We start from the raw sequence: 20597 nt of genomic DNA on the forward strand, positions 1-20597 counted from the left end.
ACATTACTTAATGATCTGGGCCACAGTGAAGAAATACTATGTACGTATCCATTATGGTAATGAGTTCTACATTATCTTGCCACATTTAACTCTTACATGCATTTATGAATCCCCTCCTCCGTGAAAAGTCTCTCTGGGAGCAGAGTTTTGTCATTTCACTTGTCATTTTCAAGTTGTCAACTGTCATTTTACCCTGTGCATTGTTCTTTGCAGTTAATTAAGTTAATTTGGAAAAAGAAGGAAAGATGATCCATCTTGTCATTTAAATGATATTGAAGACTAACCTATGGATTTACTTTTTTATTTTCCACTACTTCACAGCCAAAATTTTCAAATGCAGAAACATTTAAAGAATTTTATAGGAAGCCCCGAGATGTCCACTACCTAAATTCTGCAATTGACATTTTACTATACTTGTTGAACCACATATCTGTCTACATAGGGGCTTCCCAGGTGGCGCCAGTGGTAAAGAATCCGCCTGCCAATGAAGGAGATTTAAGTTCAGTTCCTGGGTCAGGATGATCCCCTGGAGTAGGAAATGGCAATCTACTCCAGTATTTTTGCCTGGAAAATTCCATGGAGAGAGGAGACTGGTGGGCTGCAGTCCGCTGGGTCGCAAAGAGTCAGACACGACTGAGCACACATGCATATCCATACAGATTTGTTTCTAAGTTCAAGCAATGACTAGAAGTATTAAAAAAAAAAAAAAAAAACTGAGGAGTGGGTTCTGCAACTCTTTATACTTGATGTGGATTCTAACTATGGCTCAAATACCACTATGTTACAAAGGATAAAAAAAAAATGAAAGATTAGAAGCTAAAGCACAATGGTTAATGGTTCTACCTTCCCTGACTTTGACTGGCTCTAAGATCATATGCACTTGAAATATCTTCATCTGCAAAATAATAGAATTCCAATCTTTGAAGGAGCTAAATGCTACCCATGCACATTTCAGCCACTTTTAACAAAGAATCATACACAAGGTAAATAATTCCAAACAGAGAGAGGTGACAGGGTCGAGTCTCTCACCTGGCATAGTCGACAGGAGTTTTCCCACTGGAGTCCTGGGTGCCCGGGTCTGCTCCGTATACTGCCAACAATTCTGCCTGTAGAATCTGCCCTGCTTTGGAGGCCACGTGGAGGGGGGTGTTTCCTTTCTCCTAAGAATCATTAATACAAAGTACACAAAAAGAAACGAATTAAATAACCGGAAGGCTAAGCAAATGCAACCCATTTAGTTTCAACCTAATATCTGAACCAATTTGTGCTTTCTTACAGGGTGAAAAAAGTTGGCTTGTGCTCCTAAAGATAACAGCCTCAAACAGGTTTCGAGATTCCCTGTTCTCACGCTTGAATGGAGTTGCTGAAAAATACACAAACAAGAAAAGAACGTTTGTTAAAAGTGTGAAGAATGAGGGAGCAAAGCAGCTGGCAGACCACGGCAATCTACATTATCACAGCACTACATCATCTTTATCTTGCTTAGCAAGGTGGATGAAGCTGTCTCTCCCGTGCTGGTCACAGCTACCCCTGGGCTCTAAGGCAGAGTCAGGCCCATGTTACTGATAAGGGAACTAGGGCTGGGAAGGCTGGTGTGCCCAAAGGCGTGATCTGTCTAAGTGGCGCAACCAGTCTCTGAGTGAGAGGGAGTGTGCGGAGGGGTTGAGCATGGCTCTGAAGTCTTACAGACCTGAATTTCAAACCACATACCCCTCAAGCTGTGTGAACTTGAGAAAGTGTTTAAAGCAATCTGAACCTGTTTCCTTATCTCTAAAATGGTGATAAAAATGCCACCTCTTCACGGGCAACTATAAGGGATTGATGATACAACAGACCATAGAGCCTGGTACACAGGAAATGACCAAAGAAAACAGCTGCTATTATTACTGCTGTTGTTATTAGCTGTTAATATTGAACCTAGGGCTTTAAAGCTTCAGATCCTAGCCTGTGTAAATCACAGGATTCTGCCTTATATCACACCCTCTCCACAACATTAGTCTTGGCCTTGTGTACAATGATTTAATGAAGTCTTTTGGGGTGGAAACAGGCCTGTGGCATATCAAATTCTGTAGCACTGCAGAAAAGCCCTTATACATTCAGAGGATAAGCTGCCTTCCTTCAACTCTTCCTTCAACCCTAGAATTGTCCAAAATGCAATCATCCTTACCATAGGATTGAAGAAAGCTACTCTAACATCTGCATCCAGGTCTTGTTTTCCTAATTAATTTTATTTTTTGAAATTGTGGTTTAAAACCACAATGAATGGAAGTAACAATCACATCCACCTTCAGGCAAAGTTTAAAATTCTGAACTGTGAGTGCTTCTGCTCTGTATGAGCATCTGCCAAAGGCAGCACTTTGAAAATAAAGATACACGTTTTTGTGGCATCTCTCAAAAACATGCAAAGGCCCACATGAAGAAAGCCAGCGACTCATCTTGTGAGTTTAATAAACCATCCCACAGACTATGGCTCTGAGTGACGCCCTACTCCTGAAGATCTCACTCAGCATGCAACCTAGAAACCGGCAGAAATCCCACAGACCTTGTAGTCCCTCCTAGAAACAAACTCTGACATGGCTCCTATTTCAAAGCTCCGCAAACAAAAACTTACAGAAATATGACTCTAGAACCAGACCTAGAAAACAAAAATAGTTTCCTGGATATTTATTTTTTCCTTTGTCCCACTAGTATACCTCCACTAAAATGAATGGTTGCCATTTGAATTAAGATGAGAGAAGAAACCAACTGCAAAAAAAGCTGTTACTAATTATTTCGTGTACAGAAAGGAGTTGTTTTTCTTTTCTTTCTAAGTGTCTTTTTTTCCCCCAAACAGGACAATGTGCTGTTTCATCCAGTAATTTCAGGATTCTCAAAGGTGTGACCCACCTTACTGAGATCTTTGGCAGTCACACTGTCATCATCCCGGCAGGGCAAGCGGTGGACAAATGCTAACATCTGATACTTGGCTCTGATGAATTCTGCTTTATTAGGACTGGTTTGAGAACAAAAAAAGAAAACAGTTCACTTGCAGTTCAGATACATTTCCCATTCTTCAGACTGTAAAGAGAAGAGGAAGTGACCCACATCCCCCACTCAAGAATAAAAGGAACAATACTGAAGTAAGCTTTGGCAGTGTGTTAAGACCTGAAGTCTAAAAACGTACATTAGTCATTATAACGGCCAGGAATGCAGAATACCTGCTTTTTATAGTATCTTTTTTCTCTGTGTCATTTTCTGAAGTGACTTAGCAACCTTGGGAGGAAGCAGCTCTTTGTCCCATCTTGTAAGAATCCAGATGTCTGGTCTGACTGCCTGTTGGTTGAGCACCTAAGCTCAAACCCAGTGACATCGATAGCCACCAAGCCTTAGTCTTAAACTGGAGAAACCAGACTTGTGCTGGAGAGCCATGCGGAGGAGACGGTCCCAAGCCTGGCTTCATTCTGCATTCCTAACGGCAAAGAGTTCAATGCACAACTGGGTGACCACCTCCTGTGCTGCCCCTGTGAAGGCTGGTCCAAAACAGCTGCGCTCCTTTCAGTGGGCCCCAGGGGTTAAGAAGAAATAAGAGTATTTATAAACATTCCACTCACTGTACTTTATCCTGTGGATTAGCTTTGCGTCTTCCACTCATAATAGAGGTGGGGTCCAGTAACGAATGCTCCCATATAGAATTAGCACCATTATTATACAAGGTTTCAACCATCTAAAACCAAGCAGTATAAAATCACATTTTAATTTCTTTCTACAAACATCCCGTGGAAATAAATAACTGAACTGATTCCACTACAAACACCAACATGACTAGGAGATCACACACTTCATTATTTTCTGTTTTAGAATGAGAAAGAAGAACCTACATGCAGGATTCAGGTTTGACCAGGAGGACAGCTAAATACTTCAATGGGTTTGATTACATTTTCTAATACATGATGAAGAAAGAGCACTTTGACACTTTAGGACAGCACTGCCCAAGCCTGAGCATCCAAATACTATTTTTCAAGATTCTTAATCTTTTTCTTTAAATCCACTTACTTTCTAAAACTTTCACTAGCAATTATAATTTGATGTGCTAGTTATAGTTTTAATGCAACCATTGAAATAAATATTTGAGTATTACCTACATCTATCTTTGATCAGTGGTAAAGAATCTACCTGCCAACACAGGAGATGCGGGTTCAGGAAAATCCCCTGAAAAAGGAAATGGCAACCTACTCCAGTACTCTTGCTGGGAAAAAAGCCCAAGGACAGAGGAGCCTGGCAGGTCTGCAAAGAGTTGGACCCGACTGAACAAGTGAACATGGACATCTACCTCAAGTACCACCAGTGGTCCATGTGTCACACTCTGGGAACTGCTGTTCTAGGGTCAAGTCTGGCATTTTAAACCACTCATCTCTGGACTTTATTCATATCCTATAATATAGGATATGACATAATATCTGTACTCTGTATAATCTGACAGCAGTAAATACCCATTTTCACATGGGAATGAGCTGCTAGAAACTTCTGAGCAGAAGTTATTACTAATAATAAACCATATCTCCCAATTTCATTTCAGAGCATGCCTCCTGACAAAGCCTCGTCTGAGTTTTACAACAGTGCAGATACTGTCATATCAGAGATCTAAACTCACTCTTTCGGGACAGGCTGTGCAGCTGCCACAGATTTAGTAAAATATGTGCTCAAGACAAATGAAGGCGAGACACATGCCTACGTCTGAGTTCCAACAGAACTCAAAGAATGTGGACCCCAAAACAGAAGTACCCGGTGACATGACAACGGACCCCCAAATAAGACAAAGAGCCCACTGAATACTTGGCAGGGTGTTAGGCATTCAATCAAAGCAGAACTTGATTGTCTCTAACAGGTTACAAGAACTTTAAGAGAACTTAAACCAGATGTATCAGAAACTTCAGAGGACTCCTATCAAAGCAAGAAACTTCATGAAAAATTTCTAAGGCAGTTGCTTTCAGAAACATTCATCGTGGTAAGTGGAAAGATAGACTGTTTAAAAACAATTTCTGGCTATATTCTAGAAAGTCGGCAGTAAAACATTAGGAAGAAATTTTAATGACTATCTGTCTACCTATAGTCAAGCTTTTCCAGATTTTCACTAGGAGGAAAATAATCTTAAATAATGAATTCAATACTTATATATAGCACTGATAAGCATGGCACCTCTACTCAATTAGGAGTCAAACATTTTTGTAAGGTTTAAGAAGTGTAATTTCAGTTGCTAAAACAGTAATTCCTAAAAACTTAAATTCTTGAGGAGAATTCTTATTCTTTTTTTTTTTTTTTACTTTTATTTGCATTTATTTTCTGCGGCATTTATTCCCGGGCCATAAGTTTTTGTTTCTTCAGTTTCTTCTGGGATATCTTTTTCTTCTGTGCAACCTCCTCTTCTGGTTTAGGAACAATCTGTTCTTTTTCAGTAAGGATCATCTCAATGTGGCAGGGAGAGCTCATGTAGGGGTTGATCCGACCGTGAGCTCTGTAAGTCCTGCGCCTCATCTTGGGGGCTTTGTTCACTTGGATGTGCTCAATGACCAGAGAATCTACATCTAAGCCCTTAAGTTCAGCATTACTCTCTGCATTTTTGAGCATGTGTAGTAAAAATTCAGCACTCTTTTTGGGCCACCGACCCTGTGTCCAGCCCCACTGTTTGGCCTGTGCACACCTACCAACTCCACCATTGTAACGACGGAATGGCACACATTGCTTCTTTAAAGTGACATCCTTCAGATACTTGGTGGCTTTTCGGATATGCATACCCTTTATGGCCTGGGCAGTCTCACGAGTGTTCTTAAAGTGAACACGAAGATTTGAACCTCTTGATTTGCATGATTTTGTGGGGTTTTCTGGGTCGAGTGAATAGCGCACCATTTTTAAGGGTCAGCTCAGGCCGCTTACCAGAAAAGGAGAATTCTTATTCTTTACCTGAAGCAATGTTGGAGGCCATGGTGTGTGTTTAAGATGCCTCACTTGAGAGATATGGCGCCCCAGACTCCGATGGACACTGCAGCACTCGTCGCATATAAAAGTTCCCCTATTTACGGATGCCCAGGAAGGATCTGGAAAGAAGAGTGGGATCAGTGGCAAGGATACGAGGTGGTAGCTATTCTGCCAGGTGGCAAATGACAACCAAGGTTTGGTGTTTCAGAAAAACAAGACAATTCTGTTGGGTTGGTATGCTAGTCAACATGTTAAGCTGGGGAGCTTGTCTGATGATACCACCTATCTTGGCTGGGGGTACAATGTTAATAGGTATGGAAAACATGAACTGAAGCCCTGAGTGAGTACTTATCTGCTTTCTGGTCCAGGGCCACAATCTGTAGCCCTAATAAGATCTACTATCTCGGATGTGTGCTCTTTCATTAAATGTTAAGAGAAGCAAATTGAGAGGGTTCACCTGAATCATTCTGATTCCATTTCCACAAATGGCAGGACAACAAAACTGTCCGTGAACAATCCACATGGAATTATGTGAAGTGAATGGTGAAAAGACAGCTACCCTAATAGCACTGCATGTCGACATGCCTCCGGGCTTAGCAGAAAGCTGAAAGAGACACAACTGTAAAATAGCTCAGCCGCAGTGGCTCTGAAAACAGACTGGGAAACCTGGCCTCCTCCACTAGGAAATGTGCTAGGATATCCATTAGCTGTCTTAAATAAACTGTTGAGTCTGATCTCACCACAGACCTGAAAGAACAGAAGCTGTAAAAACATCGGCCTCACAGAAAAAAAGATGCAAAATACAAATGAGCAATATTTTTGATGTGTGCATGATGCTTTTTTTCCTGTGAAGTCCGACAAAGCCTCATTAGACATCCTTAGAAACAAGGAAAAACACACACTTGGTAAGCAGTAAGAATAACTCACGCTGGGAAAGTAAACTAAATATTTAGAAATTCAAAACACAGACAGACCTTCTACATTTCATCAGACTCACACAAGGGGTGACAATAGGTGCCGCTCAAGCTGCTTGGCTTGAGGGTTATATTTAAAAATTCTTCAATGTCCACAAAAATCTCTAAAATGCATGTACACCATCTTTACCATTTCTAACAGTTTATTCAAACTCCTTCCAACCATATAATGAAAAGTTATGGGATTTCAATCAAAGACAAACTGGGAGTCAAGAGTGTGTGGTGGTTAAGAGTGCTGGCTCTGGAGACAAGCAGGCCAGGGTTTGAACCCCAACTCTGCCACTTCTTGCGCAAGGATCTTAGGCAAGTTATTTCTTTGAGGGTGCTCATCATGGATCAAATAGAACAACAACACATCTCAGAGAGGTGAGGATATAAAGAGTAAGTGAAGCTCTTTGCATATAGTAAGTACTCAGTAATGTGAGCTGTTATAACTTTTCCCAATTATTTTGTAAGTACCATTCAAGTATTTTCAAGAGCCCACTGCAATTCACGGCCACTAGAGAAAGTCTTTGATTGCTAATACTCGAAACATTGAATGTTCCACATGAACACTATCTTACTACACTGAAAAACCTCAGGGAGTTTTCAGGTAGTTGAACTCAGAATAGGATATGAACTAGATTCATTTAAAAAAAAAAAAAAGGTAAACCAGGACTTCCCTGGCGATCCAGTGGTTAAGACTCTGCACTTCCACTGCAAGGTGCACGTGTTCAATGCTTGGTCAGGAAACTAAGATCCTGCACGCCATGCAGCACGATGAAAAAAAAAAAAATAGGTAAACTATTTATTATGATTTGATCATAGTTAATCAAACGTTTTGGAGCTTCAGCTTTAGTACCAGTCCTCCCAATGAATATTCAGGGTTGATTACCTTTAGGATTGACTGGTTAGGGAAATCAATCCTTGAATATTCACTGCGAGGAGCAAGGATCAATGCTGAAGCTCCAAAACATTTGATTAACTATCATCAAATCTTGGTAATTAGTTTACCTATCTTTTTTTCAATTTTTTTTTTTTTTTTTTTTTTGCCATGTTGCAAAGCATTGGAATTCCAACTCATTGGAAAAGACCCTGATGCTGGGTAAGATTGAGGGCAAGAGGAGAAGAGGGCGACAGAGGACAGAGGACAAGATGGTTAGATGGCATCACCAACTCAATGGACATGCATTTGAGCAAACTTTGGGAGACAGTGAAGGACAGGGAAGTCTGGCATGCTGCAGTCAATGGGATTGCAAAGATTTGGACACGATTTAGGGACTGAACAGCAACAATCAAAAGTTTGCCATGGAACAAAAACTCAAACAAAATTCTTCAGTGAAGTACAACTATGTCAGTACTACTAAAGCATGCTAAAAAACAGACTGGAGACATCAAGATGAAAGATCCCTGCAAAGATACATAACAACTTTGCTTTCTGCAGTAAGGTACTACTACGAATGACACACATACAAAAAGACTTTATTTTGAAGATCAGCCTTGGTTTTCACCTATCATTCAGAGAATTCACAATCCTCTTGGAAGAAATTAAATTAGGGACAAGACAGCAAGGATTTAACACACACTAAGCAAGCCTCTCCACTACAAGGCTCTCTACTAGTCATTTTAACATCATGAATCAGAATCACATGAAGAGAATATCAGAATGTTAACAACAGTAAAATCCAGTGAATCCCTTCCAATTTATGTGAACGCTTTACGCTAGGGCTTCTTAACATGGGTTCAAGGAACACAACCAATTGGCTTCAGAAGCGTCTATTATCCCACTGAGAAATCTTAACAAGTTCTGTGTGAAAGGCGAAGTGCACGTGCATTTTGGAGGGAGGTCTTAGCATTCATCAGAATCTCAAAGGGATCCTGAACCGTAAAGGTAACTCACTCACTAGGGCTTTGCAGAAAAGGCAGCACAAATTCCTAGCTGCTCAAGTTCTGAACATTTCAAGGTAGCCTAATTATATTCAAAACAGGAAGGAAGTGACTCAAGTCTCTGTAGATTAGGCATATGAGACAACAACTAAAAAAGATATAATGGAAGAGAAAAATGTTCTCAAATGCACAAAACGCCACAGAAGTGCAAGACAGTTTTTAGTACAAAATTCAGCGTGACAACACAGATGCAATTTTCCTGTGCCCCGTATACCATCCACTGAGAAGCAAAGAACATGCACTTCAAGAGGAAGTTTGAATCTAGATTCATGTGAATCAAACATCACAGAAAGTTCAACCGAAAACAGGCAAGAAAATAAGGAAGTGGAGCAAATAACATTTTTAGAGAATACAATGGAGTTCGTATGACAAACTAACTTAGTTTCTAAAACACCTCTTTTTAAACTGCTCCACCCGTTCTCCCTATCTTCAAAGGAAACTGGTAACCCCACTTACATTATACAGGCCGTGAAATAACCACATAAGGTTTGAGTTATCATAGTACTTTTAAAGTTGGTCTCCACCTCCATATGACAAGATGAAGTTTAAATCAGTGGTGCTCAGTGACTTCATTAAGACTGTTTATTGGACACTATTGTGCCAAAGAAGCCATCTTACCTTTTGAATTACTTCAAATTCAAAGCAGATAAATCCAAGCACTGAAAACAGCACAGAGGCCTATCAACCCGTCTCCAACCTCTAAGATAGATCTGAACTCTAAATCTGCATACTAAACATGGGAGGGATGGTTTCCACCCTTCAGTGTTCCCATATGCCTAAGCTGCCTGAATATCCAAATGGTTATAGTTGTCAATGATTTGGTGTGTTTGTTTTGTAAGCAGTATTAATGTATAATTTAGAAATTCAACTAGAGCTTTAAGAGGCTGTAAAGGTTCTGTATACAAGACAAAAAACAGGAAAAACAAAAACAACAACCCCAAAAACCACCTTAGATGAGACGATCCTAGGCATATTCATTCAAACTGCTCTATTCCTGAGCACCGTACTCTCAATCATCCTCACTCGAAAAATGAGGAAATCAAGAGTCGGCCAAATGAAGTCACCAGCCCAAGGTCACCCAGAGGCAAAATCTAGTTTGAACTCCGCCGGTTCAGATCTCAAAACTTGAGACAAGCATTACTTCCTCAAGTGACGGTCGGCGTTTGCCAAGACCCCGTCATCCGGGAGACTGTCCGTGGCGGAGTGGGAGTCGGGATGTCAGAGAAGCGGGGGAAAACACATCCTTGGGGCTCCTCTGGCGAGTCTCAGTGGAAGGAAGCGGCGAGCGTCGCCCACTCCGGACAGGACCTCCCCCCACCCCGGGGCGAGGGTCTGGGGGGCTGTGGGGAGGGGGGGGTGACACCTGCAGCCTCTGGGGGCCGCAGCTGGGAGAACGCTCGCAGTTGATTTCTCTAATTGGCCTCCTCGTGGATTGCCCAAGCCCCTTCCTGTTGGGAAAGCAGCCCCGACCCCGCCGCCTCCCCGCCCGGCCTGGGACAGAAGGGACGAGAAAGAAGAGAGGGACGGGAGTGACGGGAGGGCGGCGGCCCCCTGCCCGCCCGGCTCTGACAGGCCCGGGACGGGTCCCGCCCCACGGCCGCCCAGGCTCCTCCTCGTCGCGACCCGGGGCACCGGGTGCAGAGCTCCACCGCCCGGACCCGCCCGGACCCGCCCGGACCCGCCCGGCCCGAGGGGGCGGCCCCGGGGTAGGGGTCCTTGCCAGAAGAGCTGAGGGGAGCGGGCCCGGCCGGTGCGACTCACCCGGCCCGCTGCAGTCAGCGCACACCTCGCTGCTCCGGACCCGCTTCGACATGGCTACCGCCTCCCACCTGCCGGGAACCTAGGGCCCCGGGACAGTGAAGGCGGCGGCTGCGCTTCCGCTCTAACGGGTCCCCGCAGCGGCGCTGGCGGCGGCCGCCTCTCCCCTCAGCGCCTCACAGCCGCGGCGCAGCACGCACGCGCGGGGAGGTGCCCTTCGGCAACGGGGCAGGTCATGTGACCGGAAAGGGCACGCTTCCTTGTCGCCATTTTGAGTGAGGGCAGGTGTCTCCTCTCCTGTTTCTAAACCTTCTTGATTTGGGGGTCTCCCTCTCTGGAAGAGATTCACTTCCTCCCAGTGCTGATTAATACCAGGGGAAGCAGCAAAATGTAGTGACCAGAGGTATGCGGCCACAGCCTTCCTGAGGCAATCATTCGTCAAGTCTTTTAGCATAACTTTGGCCAAGTTCACTTATTTATTCATTCCTTTATTCAACAAATATTTATTGACCAGGGCTTTCTTGGTAGCTCAGCTGGTAAAGAATTCGCCTGCAATGCAGGAGACCCTGTTTCAATTCCTAGGTCGGGAAGATCCCCTGGAGAAGGGATAGGCTACCCACTCCAATATTCTTGGGCTTTCTTGGTGGGTCAGACGGTGAAGAATCCGCCAGCAATGCTGAAGACCTGGGTTTGATCCCTGGGGTTGGGAAGATCCCCTAGAGGAGGGCATGGCAACCCACTCCAGTATTGTTGCCTGGAGAATCCCCATGGACAGAGGAGGCTGGCGGGTCCATGGAGTCGCAGAGTCAGATAGGACTGAGCGGCTAAGCACACATTTATTGACCATGCACTATGTTCCACACACTGTTCTGGGCACTGGAGAAGGAGCAGTGAGCCAAGAAGACGAAATTTTCTATATTTATGGAGTTCCGTTCAACTGTGCTAGATCTACAATAAAATAAGGAGGAATATATTAGATGTTTCCCTATGCTGCAGTTTTAAATCTTATCTGGAAAGTGGAGATAGTCTGTCTACCTCAAGCCAGTGATTCACGTTTGTATAGCTTGTTACCTGAAAATGATTTTTACATTTTTAAAGGGGTGTAAAGAGGAAAAAAAGAGGAGGGAGAGAACGAAGAATATTCAGCAAAACTCTTACATGACATGCAAAAGCAAAATATTTACTAAGCACAAATGGAATAACTTACAGAAGCATATAGTGTGCCTGCCCCATAGTAAGCCCTCAGTAAAAGTTGCTCCTATTATTGAATTAGATACTGCTATTATTTCCTAATCACAACTTTTTTGTTTTTGTTTTTGATCTTTGAGGGTGAGAATAGATAACCTAATTTAGAGGACTACATAAACACAATGAGATGAGTTTAATTAGTCTGAAAGCGAGCAGAGATGTCCTAATGCTAATGAACATTGTATGTATTACATATGGGTAAGCACAACTATGATCGCCATTCGGCAAATATTCCATGGCTATTGTGGGCCAGAAACTGTCTTGACTTCCAGGTACTCTGGTGAGCAGCCATTGTGGAGTTTTTTCACTAATAAATTAAGAGAAATGTTCAATAAATACGGAAAGATGACGAGGCAGAGGAGTAAATTGCCTGAGACTTCTGAATGGATAAGAAGTCCTGGAAGGGGTCTCAGGAGCACTGGTCTTTGGTTCATCTCTCCATTTTTATAAATGTATGGTGTGGGCATAACCACATAAATCCCACACATTCCACAATTAGAGCCTCTGGGTTCCATCCTGATGCTCCTGCATCCTGTTTTGGTTCACAGACTCACAAATCCTCTGGCCTCAACATGTGTGGAGAAAGGATTAGGCCAGGATTCTTGAACAGCTGTTGTTGCAGGCGTCTGAAAAGCTGATGTCCACAAGCAGAGAAGGCAGAGGGTATGCTTTCAGGATGCATCAAATAACTTTGCCTGGTTATGCGGTCTGGTTGTGGACAGCTGTGCAGAAAGCTCAGGCTGGCGAGCAGCCATGAGTTGGCTTGGTTCTTCATTGAATCAAGGAGCTATAGTGTCTTAGGTTGAAACCCAAAGGATGAACTTAAGTTTGGCTGACTGTGGTCAAGTGTAAGTATTATCTATTAGTCCTTTCGGCCATAACCCCAAATTCAAAAATAAAGGACACTCGTATGTAGAATAAACCAGCAACTTAGGTAACTTTGAATCATAACCCAGTTTTGAGTTGTGGCAGAAGAGTGTTTCTCAAAGTGGGCGGGGGTGTGTGTATGAATTTTTCTCCTCCAGGGGACATTTGGAGACATTTTGGCCGGAGTGTTACTGATATCTAGCGGGTAGAAATGGCGGGGATTCTGCCCAACTGCTACTGCTGCTGCTAAGTCGCGTCAGTCGGGTCCGACTCTGTGTGACCCCATAGACGGCAGCCCACTAGGCTCAGCCGCCCCTGGGATTCTCCAGGTAAGAACACTGGAGTGGGTTGCCATTTCCTTCTCCAATGCATGAAAGTGAAAAGTGAAAGTGAAGTCACTCAGTTGTGTCCAACTCTTCGAGACACCATGAACTGCAGCCTACTGGGCTCCTCCGTCCATGGGATTTTCCAGGCAGGAGTACTGGAGTGGGTTGCCATTGCCTTCTCCCTTCTGCCCAACATCCCCACATAAAGTATTATGTGGATCCTATCTTCCTTTCCAATTTGGATTCCTTTTATTTCTGTTTCTTCTGATTGTTGTGCCTAGGATCTCCAAAACTATGTTGAATAAAAGTGATGTGAGTGGGCATCCTTGCTCCTGATTTTAGAGGAAATGCTTTCAGCTTTTCACCCTTCAGTATGATGTTAGCTGTGGGTTTGTCATATACGGTCTTTTTTATGTTGCAGTACGTTCCCTCAGTATGTAGCATTCTACAATGGTACTCAGTCATAAAAAAAAAGAATGAAAGCGCCATTTGCAGCAACAAGGATGGACTTTGAGGGCATTATACTAAATGAAATAAGACAGAGGAAGACAAATACAGTATGATATCACTTACATGTGGAATCTAAAAATTACAACAAAGTTGTAAACATAACAAAAATGAAGCAGTTTCACAGATACAGAGAACAAACTAGTCCTTACCAGTGGAGAGAGGGGTAATATAAGTGTGGGGGAGTGGGAGGCACAAACTACTGGGTGTAACATAGACTCAAGGATGTATTGTACAATACCAGGAATATAACCAATATTTGGTAAAAAACTGTAAATGGAAAGCAACTTTTTAAAACTGTATAAAAAATAAAAATAAATCCAAAGTAAAAAATAAAAGAGTTACCAGAACAGCAAAGACAAATAAATCAAATTTATCTGGTTCAAATGTGCTGAAGTTGAGAAACTCTGAGCTAGAACCACCCTCTCATGAGGCAAGTACTTAACGCCACTTCTCCAAGAGTTTATCATGCCTACTTGAAAATTGGTTGGTGTTGCCCACTTCCAAAATGGCTCCTGACCAATCGTGGCAGCATCTGCTCAGGTCCAAAAAGGCTGCAAGAGAGTCAGGAACTAGAATAGTTTGGTCCAGGAGCCTGTTGTCACCCCCCCTGACCGCAGAGCCGATGGAAGAGGCCCAGTTGTGGACCGAACCATATGAGGGACCTGGGGCAGGGGAAAAAAGGATGATAAAGGCTAGATCGAGTTTTTCAGGTCGAGATCCTAGGCTAAGCAAGAGAGTTTTATTTCTGTTTTCGGTATGATGCTGTGATTCTCGGTGTGGGGTCGGAGGTGGGTGGGGTTGGGCAGAGCCCGGGCCGGGTGGCTAGCCTCGCCTCCCCCCTCGCCGTGGCGCGCGGTGGTCCGCTCTCCGCACTTCCCTGTTTGGGGCAGTTCGGCCCGCAGAAGTCGGTTCGCGAGCTGTCAGCGCGGGCGGGAGCGCCACGGGGCGCAGGGTGGGCGCGGCCGAGCCCCGTCCCCGACCCGGCCCGCGACCCCCGACCTCCCGCGCGTGCCCTGCACCCGGCCGCTAGGCCGGCCGGCCGCGTACCGCGCCCTCTCGCTCGCTCGCTCGCCTGGTTCTCTTCGCTCGCCGGCCGCCCGGCGGGCGGGCGCCGGAGACCCCCACCGGGGGCTGAGGCTTGTCAGGCGGGCGGTGAGGGCCGGGCTGCGGCCACCCTCGCCATGTCCTCGCCCCACGACGCTAGCGGAGACTTCCCCTTGCACCTCCTGGTCTGGAACAACGACTACCGGCAGCTGGAGAAGGAGCTGCGGGACCAGGTGAGGGGGTGAGGCGGGGGTCTTCCCCCGGCGAGAGGAGCCGGGGAGTCGGGGATCGTATCGCCTCCCTGAGCCCATCTCCAGCCCTCTACCCTCGGGGCACCGCCGTCCCCTTCCACTCAGCAATCGAGGGACAATAATAATAACAGCAGGATGTGTACTGAGTATTTAATGTGTGCCAGGCCGTGTGTCGAAGGTTTTACATACATCCTCCCTCTTAACCTTTCCAGCAGCCCTAGGAGGTAGGTACTATCCTTTCATTTTACAGAGGAGGAAACTGAGGCTCTCAGAGATTATGTCCCTTACACAAGGTCGCTTACCTAATCAACACCAAATCGAGATTGTAACTCTGGCCAGCTGGCTCCAGCGTGCACCGTCTTAACCAGATACGCCTGCCTCTCTCCAAAATGTGTGAACAACACACACCTCTCACCCCACCCATTCTTTTTGTCAGGAAGGGCTTGGTTGGGTTTGGAGTCCAGGTTCTAACTCGCCCTGTGACCTTGGGCAAGGCATTTTCCCCTCTCTGACCCACGTCCTCTTCTTTGTGGAATGAGGGTATTGATACCCATGTGGGCAAATTCTGTACTTGACTGTTACCAATAGGTCTGGGGTGATGCCCAAGAAAAACTCCCCAGGGAGGCTGATATACAGCAAAGTTTGAGAATCGCTGGTGCACAGCATCCTTAAAATCACTTCCTGTTCTAAAGTGCTTTGATTGCTTTTTTATTTATTCCCAGCTTTATAAGCAATGGTTCTCAGTTGGAAGTGATTTCCTCCATCCCACACATCTGGTAATTAATAGAGACATTTTTGTTTGTTACACGGCGCGGGGAGTGGGTGTTACTGGAATCTAATGGGTAGAGGCCACAGAGGCTGCTCAGCATCCTATAAGACACACATGTGTAAGACATCCCCCTCCCCAGTTATGATTTATTTTTCCCAAAATGTCAGTAACATCTTGCTTGAGAAACTCTGTCTTCAAAGCAGCACAGTGATTCTGGGAGGTATTGGTACCCTCAAGTTACAAACCGACAAACTTAGCAGTTAGGATGTGTATGTGTGTGTTTTAGTCGCTCAGTTGTGTCCAGTTCTTTTCGACCTCTTGGACTGTAGCCCACCAGACTCCTCTGTCCTTGGAATTCTCCAGGCAAGAACACTGGAGCGGGTGGCCATTCCTTTCTCCAGGGGATCTTCCCGACCCAGGGATCAAACCTGGATCTCCTGCATTGTAAGCAGATTCTTTAAGTCTGAGCCACCAGGGAAGCACCAAGCAGTTAGGATAGAGACTTGTAATTACCTCGTGTAATTGTTCTGGTTGAGTTCATTTTATCTAGTGTGTTAAAGTTCTGGTTTTTGAATGGCTCAAATTTGATGCTCTAATTGTCAAGAAATTCTAGAGGAACAAGGGCATTGGTTTTCTTCTGATTTGCAAAAATTGAGCAAGGTCAGCATTCCCCCCCACACCCCCCATACTTGATGAACAGTTACTGCTAAGTGTGTTCTTTCTTTTTGGCTGTGTTGGATCTTCACTGCTGCCTGGGCTTTTTTCTAGTTGTGGTGAGCAGGGCCTACTCATTGCAGTGGCTTCTCTTGTTGCAGAGCACTGGCTGTAGGCGAGTGGGCTTCAGCAGTTGCGGCTCAGAGGGGCTGAGTATTTGCGGCTCCTGGGCTGTAGAGCAAGGCTAAGTTGTTGTGGATCCTAGGCTTAGTTGCTTTGCGGCATGTGGGGATATTCCCTGATCAGGGATCTAATACATGTCTCCTGTGCTGGCAAGCGGATCCTTTACCACTGAGCCACCAGGGAAGCCCTAAGTGTGTTCTTGTACTCTGCCATCTTTCTTTAAGTCTGCTGAGCTCCCACTGGAAGTCAAAAGTTGCCCTTTTTTCTTTTAAGATCTCTGTCCACGCAAAATAAACTTTTGTCGTAAGAGTCCTTGTGCCTAATTAGATCATGCCCCCAGAGTAAATGATTCAACAGTTAGGCATCACAGTATACCTGATGACTCAGTTCCCTTTCTCTTACTAGACATAGCTCAGAGGGAATCTGCCATCGTTTTGTTCTCGGCTTTAAGTCTCACCTTAGACACTTTAAAAATGACCAGACAATCTTTGTTTTTAGGCCTGCTGTGTTTTGCCTCTGTACTTCCTCAGTATCGGAGCCTCACAGCTTCTTGTGAAATATTGAGATAAAGTACAAGGAAAGTCACAAAACTAAAATCCTATCTGATAGAGTGGTTCAGCATCGTCATTGAACCACACACACGTTCAATACCAGCTTCAGAAAACATCAGGCTTTCTGTTCATGGGAGGTGAGGAAGAGAGTTAAAATGAAGCACCGTCTTTCTTTATAGAAAAACTCAGTCGATAAGAACAAAGTCTTGGTTTGTAATCTAAAATGTGGCATGGTTGAATTATTTCTTTTTCCTGCAACTTGTGATAGAAGTGTTCATTGAAAGTTCCCTGTGCCGCTTACCTTGAAAAACATTAAGAACACTGATGATTAGCACATTCTAATTTTGCAGCGAAGTAGTCCTGGGATGCATTGATCCTTAGTGCCTTTGAGTGTCAAGGAGGTCAAGAAAGAATACACAACGTTGCTAATTATTTGATTTTGACTTTGTTATCTGTTATCACTGTAGATCATGCCACAAGATTCTGTTTTCTCTAGGGGAGAGATAGTTGAAGTGTATTCAGAAAAAACATCTTGACTGTGGAAGTTGGACTGTCATGACCATGCAATCCAATTGCATTCCTGAAACTTTGGCCATTGAAGGGGTGGAGATGGGGCTGGCTTCACGGTGTGCAGGCTCGACAGTTGCATAGGGCCCTGTCCTCAGAAGTGGTTCATGCTTGGTTCAATGCTCTGTTACCATCTGGAAAGTCTTACTATTTTCTTTTGAAGAAGGGGCCTTGCATGTTGATTTTTATGTGGATCCTGTGAATTACGCAACTGCTTCAGGATCAAAAAGTTGATCATTGATACCATTAAAACACAAGGCAGGGAATATTTTGTTGCTTGCATATTTATTGAGATCCTCTGTTAATTATGAAATAGCTATCTACTCCTCTGCCTTGGAGGCAGTTAGGTTAATGGCCAGTACTAATGCTGGTTAAGTTGTGAGCTTGGGTGCTTAATTTACCCTTACCAAATCAGTTCATGAGCTGTCAAAATGCGGAGCTTTAACACTAAAAGCTTACTATTTTGCCAGGCACTGTGCTGAAATGTTTTTGTTGTTTTTGGTTTGTTTTAACTTTTTCTTTTATATTGGAGTATAGCTGATTAACAATGTTGTGATAGTTTCAGATGGACAGTAAAAGGACTCAGCCATGCATATACATGCATCCATTCTGCCCCAGACTCGTCTCCCATCCCAGCTGCCACTTAACGTTGAGCAGAGTTCCCTGTGGTATACTGTAGGTAAAACATACATAAACATACATACATACATATGTATAAATATATATATATATATATATTTTTTTTTGGCCACACTGCACTGCATGTGGAATCTTAGTTTCCCTACCAGGGATCAAACCTACCTAGACACCCTGCGTTGGAAGCATGGAGTCTTAACCACTGGGCTGCCAGGGAAGTCCCTTAAAATGTTTTATGTGCAGTTTTAGATTTAATTCTCACTTCATTCCCCTGGGGACGCTTGTGTGATTCCCATTTTACAGATGAGGAAACAGAGGTGGAGAGGTTCAGTCACCTGCTTACCAAGTCATCAAACCAAGATGTCAACCCTGAGGAAGTCACTCTCACAGAATAAGAATCCTGTATTCTTAACCCTCCCGCTTTCCTTCTTTTGGTAAAAGTGCCTCCATTTCAGGATTCTGGAGAAAGAGGAAGGGAACAGATCAGAAGGTGCGGGCCCAGGGTACCTGGAAGCAGTACATTTACCATAGCTGCTGCTGTTAATATCATCATCATCCTGGGAATGTAGCTCCTTTTATGTATGTTCCAGTTTTTCTACAAGGAACCCGTATTGGCTACATAATTAAAAACAAAAAATTCCCATCACCCCAGCAATAAAGCCGGCTGTTTCACTTAAGCCTTTGTTTGCCAGTACTTTTCTGCAGTCCGTTCTTCATTCTTTCCGTCCCACGAGTGAGACATGAAACGGGCACACTGGTAGCTGTAAGAATTTTTATTTTGTTCCAGGAACAGCAGCACAGAAAGAATCAAGTTTATCCAGATGAAGAAGAATAAGCACGTGTTTCTGAATGTGTGTGAGTCAGCCCCAGTCCCACCGTGTCTTGTTCATTTAGCTGAAGTTCACCGCTTGTGTAACTTTGCCAGAGATGAGATTGTTTCAAGCTTTCAACGTTTACTCAGCCGAGGCACTTTATTAAGTGCCTCTTAACCCATCAGCTCTATTGTCTTTACTATTCAGTGGGGCCTTGAAGTTGGTCGGTGCAGTTGAAATGATTTGTGTTCTGGTTATGTCATTTGCCACTTAGCCTGAGAGGTCTGTTAAACATCTTTCAGCCTTCCTGCCGATGCTGGGAGAATGAATGAAAATTTAAGGGGGCAGATGCAAAGGACAGTCTGTGCACCTCAGCAGGGGAGGGAAGGCCCTGGGGAATCAAATGGGGTAGAGGGTGGCCGAGGAGGCCTGACTCCAGGGCCAGCCCTCGGTTAGGGAGCCAGCAGTGACAGCACAACATCTGGGCAAAAGAGAGGGGACGTCCTAGGCAGCGGCAGTGCTGGGAGCCTGACCGGGAACCACCCTGGGGTTCTCATCGCAGCCCAGGGCAAGGCTGGGTGAGGCCACTGGGCACTCATTCAAGCCAGTGCCGGTTGGCTGGAGGCCCGCCCTGAGCCAGAGCCTTGGAGCCAAGGGAAAGAGCCTGGAGCCTGCTCTCGGGTGCTCCTCCTCAGCCCACGGGCTCAGTCGCATCTTTGAAACCAGGCACGTATCTATACCTCCCCCTCCCCCGGACTTAGCGTGGGAGAACCAGTTTAGGCCCCGGCTGGCCACGGAGGACCAGGGCCGTCTGAGAACGCACAGGAATGAGGGTGGTTGACTCTCTCAAGCCAAGGGAGGGCCAGTTAGCAGCCTTTTGCCCGAGGCCTTCCCCCCAGGAGGTACCTGTGATAGTTTGTGAAGTTCTGACTGTGCGCCACTCAGAGTGGGTCCCCCAAGGCTAATGAGGGACCTGGAAGTGGATCCTGCCGTCTGACCCTGCAGCCCACACTCAGCTTGAGAGCAGCAGGCTACCAAAGAGGGCTTGGATGAGAAAAATTGGTGGGCTTAAAAATTAGCACATAAGGAGACATGGAGAAATCTCATGCCTTTTCTTCTTTGGGGGGGCACTATGATCGTTAAGAGGGTAGGCAGTTTTAATTTGGTGCAGCTCATCACTGGAGAAACTTAAAGGAAAAACTTAAATGGTCAGCTGTGACAGTGAATTCCAGTGAAATTCTGATCTCTTGCTAACTCAACTCATGTCATTAGTTTAGGACCCTCAGCTCTCCTATTAGCTGTAAGGAAATTTGAACAAATCCCTTTTAGGGAGAAAGTGACAGCTTATGTGAAGCAATGTAGTGTAGGTGTATAATCATAAGAGCTGACTCTTCTAAGAGCTTGCTGTGATGTGTACCCTTGTAAGACTTTTGTAAGATAGGTGGCTTTTGTTTTTTGTTTGTTCTTATTGTTCCCATTTTACAAGTGAGCATTTTGAAGCTCAAGAGGAGTTAAGCAACTCATCAAAGAGCATATAGATCGTCGATTAGGTTTATGTGTTACATAAAA

General features: G+C 44.7%; 3 protein-coding genes across 14 annotated transcripts in view; 1 reads left to right on the top strand and 2 right to left on the bottom strand.

Moving 5' to 3' along the window:
- The window catches only part of GIT2 (GIT ArfGAP 2), a 42153-nt gene extending 31342 nt beyond the window's left edge, over window positions 1–10811 (bottom strand). For all 12 annotated transcript variants that reach the window (XM_043901584.1, XM_043901577.1, XM_043901585.1 and 9 more), the window contains exons 1-6: window positions 10614–10811; window positions 5938–6071; window positions 3591–3703; window positions 2887–2992; window positions 1277–1363; window positions 1030–1160 (exon numbers count right to left, since the gene is read on the bottom strand). In XM_043901584.1, coding sequence (XP_043757519.1) covers window positions 1030–1160; window positions 1277–1363; window positions 2887–2992; window positions 3591–3703; window positions 5938–6071; window positions 10614–10665 — 623 coding nt within the window. In that variant the 5' untranslated portion in view covers window positions 10666–10811. The remainder of the gene's footprint in view (window positions 1–1029; window positions 1161–1276; window positions 1364–2886; window positions 2993–3590; window positions 3704–5937; window positions 6072–10613) is intronic.
- LOC122693774 (60S ribosomal protein L17) lies at window positions 5299–5923 on the bottom strand. Its single transcript, XM_043901590.1, has one exon. It carries the CDS (start codon window positions 5881–5883, stop codon window positions 5329–5331), a length of 555 nt encoding a protein of 184 aa, XP_043757525.1. The 5' UTR covers window positions 5884–5923; the 3' UTR covers window positions 5299–5328.
- Window positions 10812–14439: 3628 nt separating the features above from the next.
- ANKRD13A (ankyrin repeat domain 13A) overlaps window positions 14440–20597 on the top strand; it is a 34749-nt gene continuing 28591 nt past the window's right edge. The window contains exon 1 of the mRNA XM_043901591.1: window positions 14440–14838. Within this exon, the coding sequence (XP_043757526.1) occupies window positions 14743–14838 (96 nt within the window). The 5' untranslated portion in view covers window positions 14440–14742. The remainder of the gene's footprint in view (window positions 14839–20597) is intronic.

Source organism: Cervus elaphus, chromosome 5 (genome assembly GCF_910594005.1).
Source record: "Cervus elaphus chromosome 5, mCerEla1.1, whole genome shotgun sequence".
NCBI classification, from domain to species: domain Eukaryota; kingdom Metazoa; phylum Chordata; class Mammalia; order Artiodactyla; family Cervidae; genus Cervus; species Cervus elaphus.

Coding starts and splice junctions, on each gene's coding strand:
- LOC122693774 (XM_043901590.1), bottom strand. CDS start 5,883: ATGGTGCGCTATTCACTCGACCCAGAAAACCCCACAAAATCATGCAAA.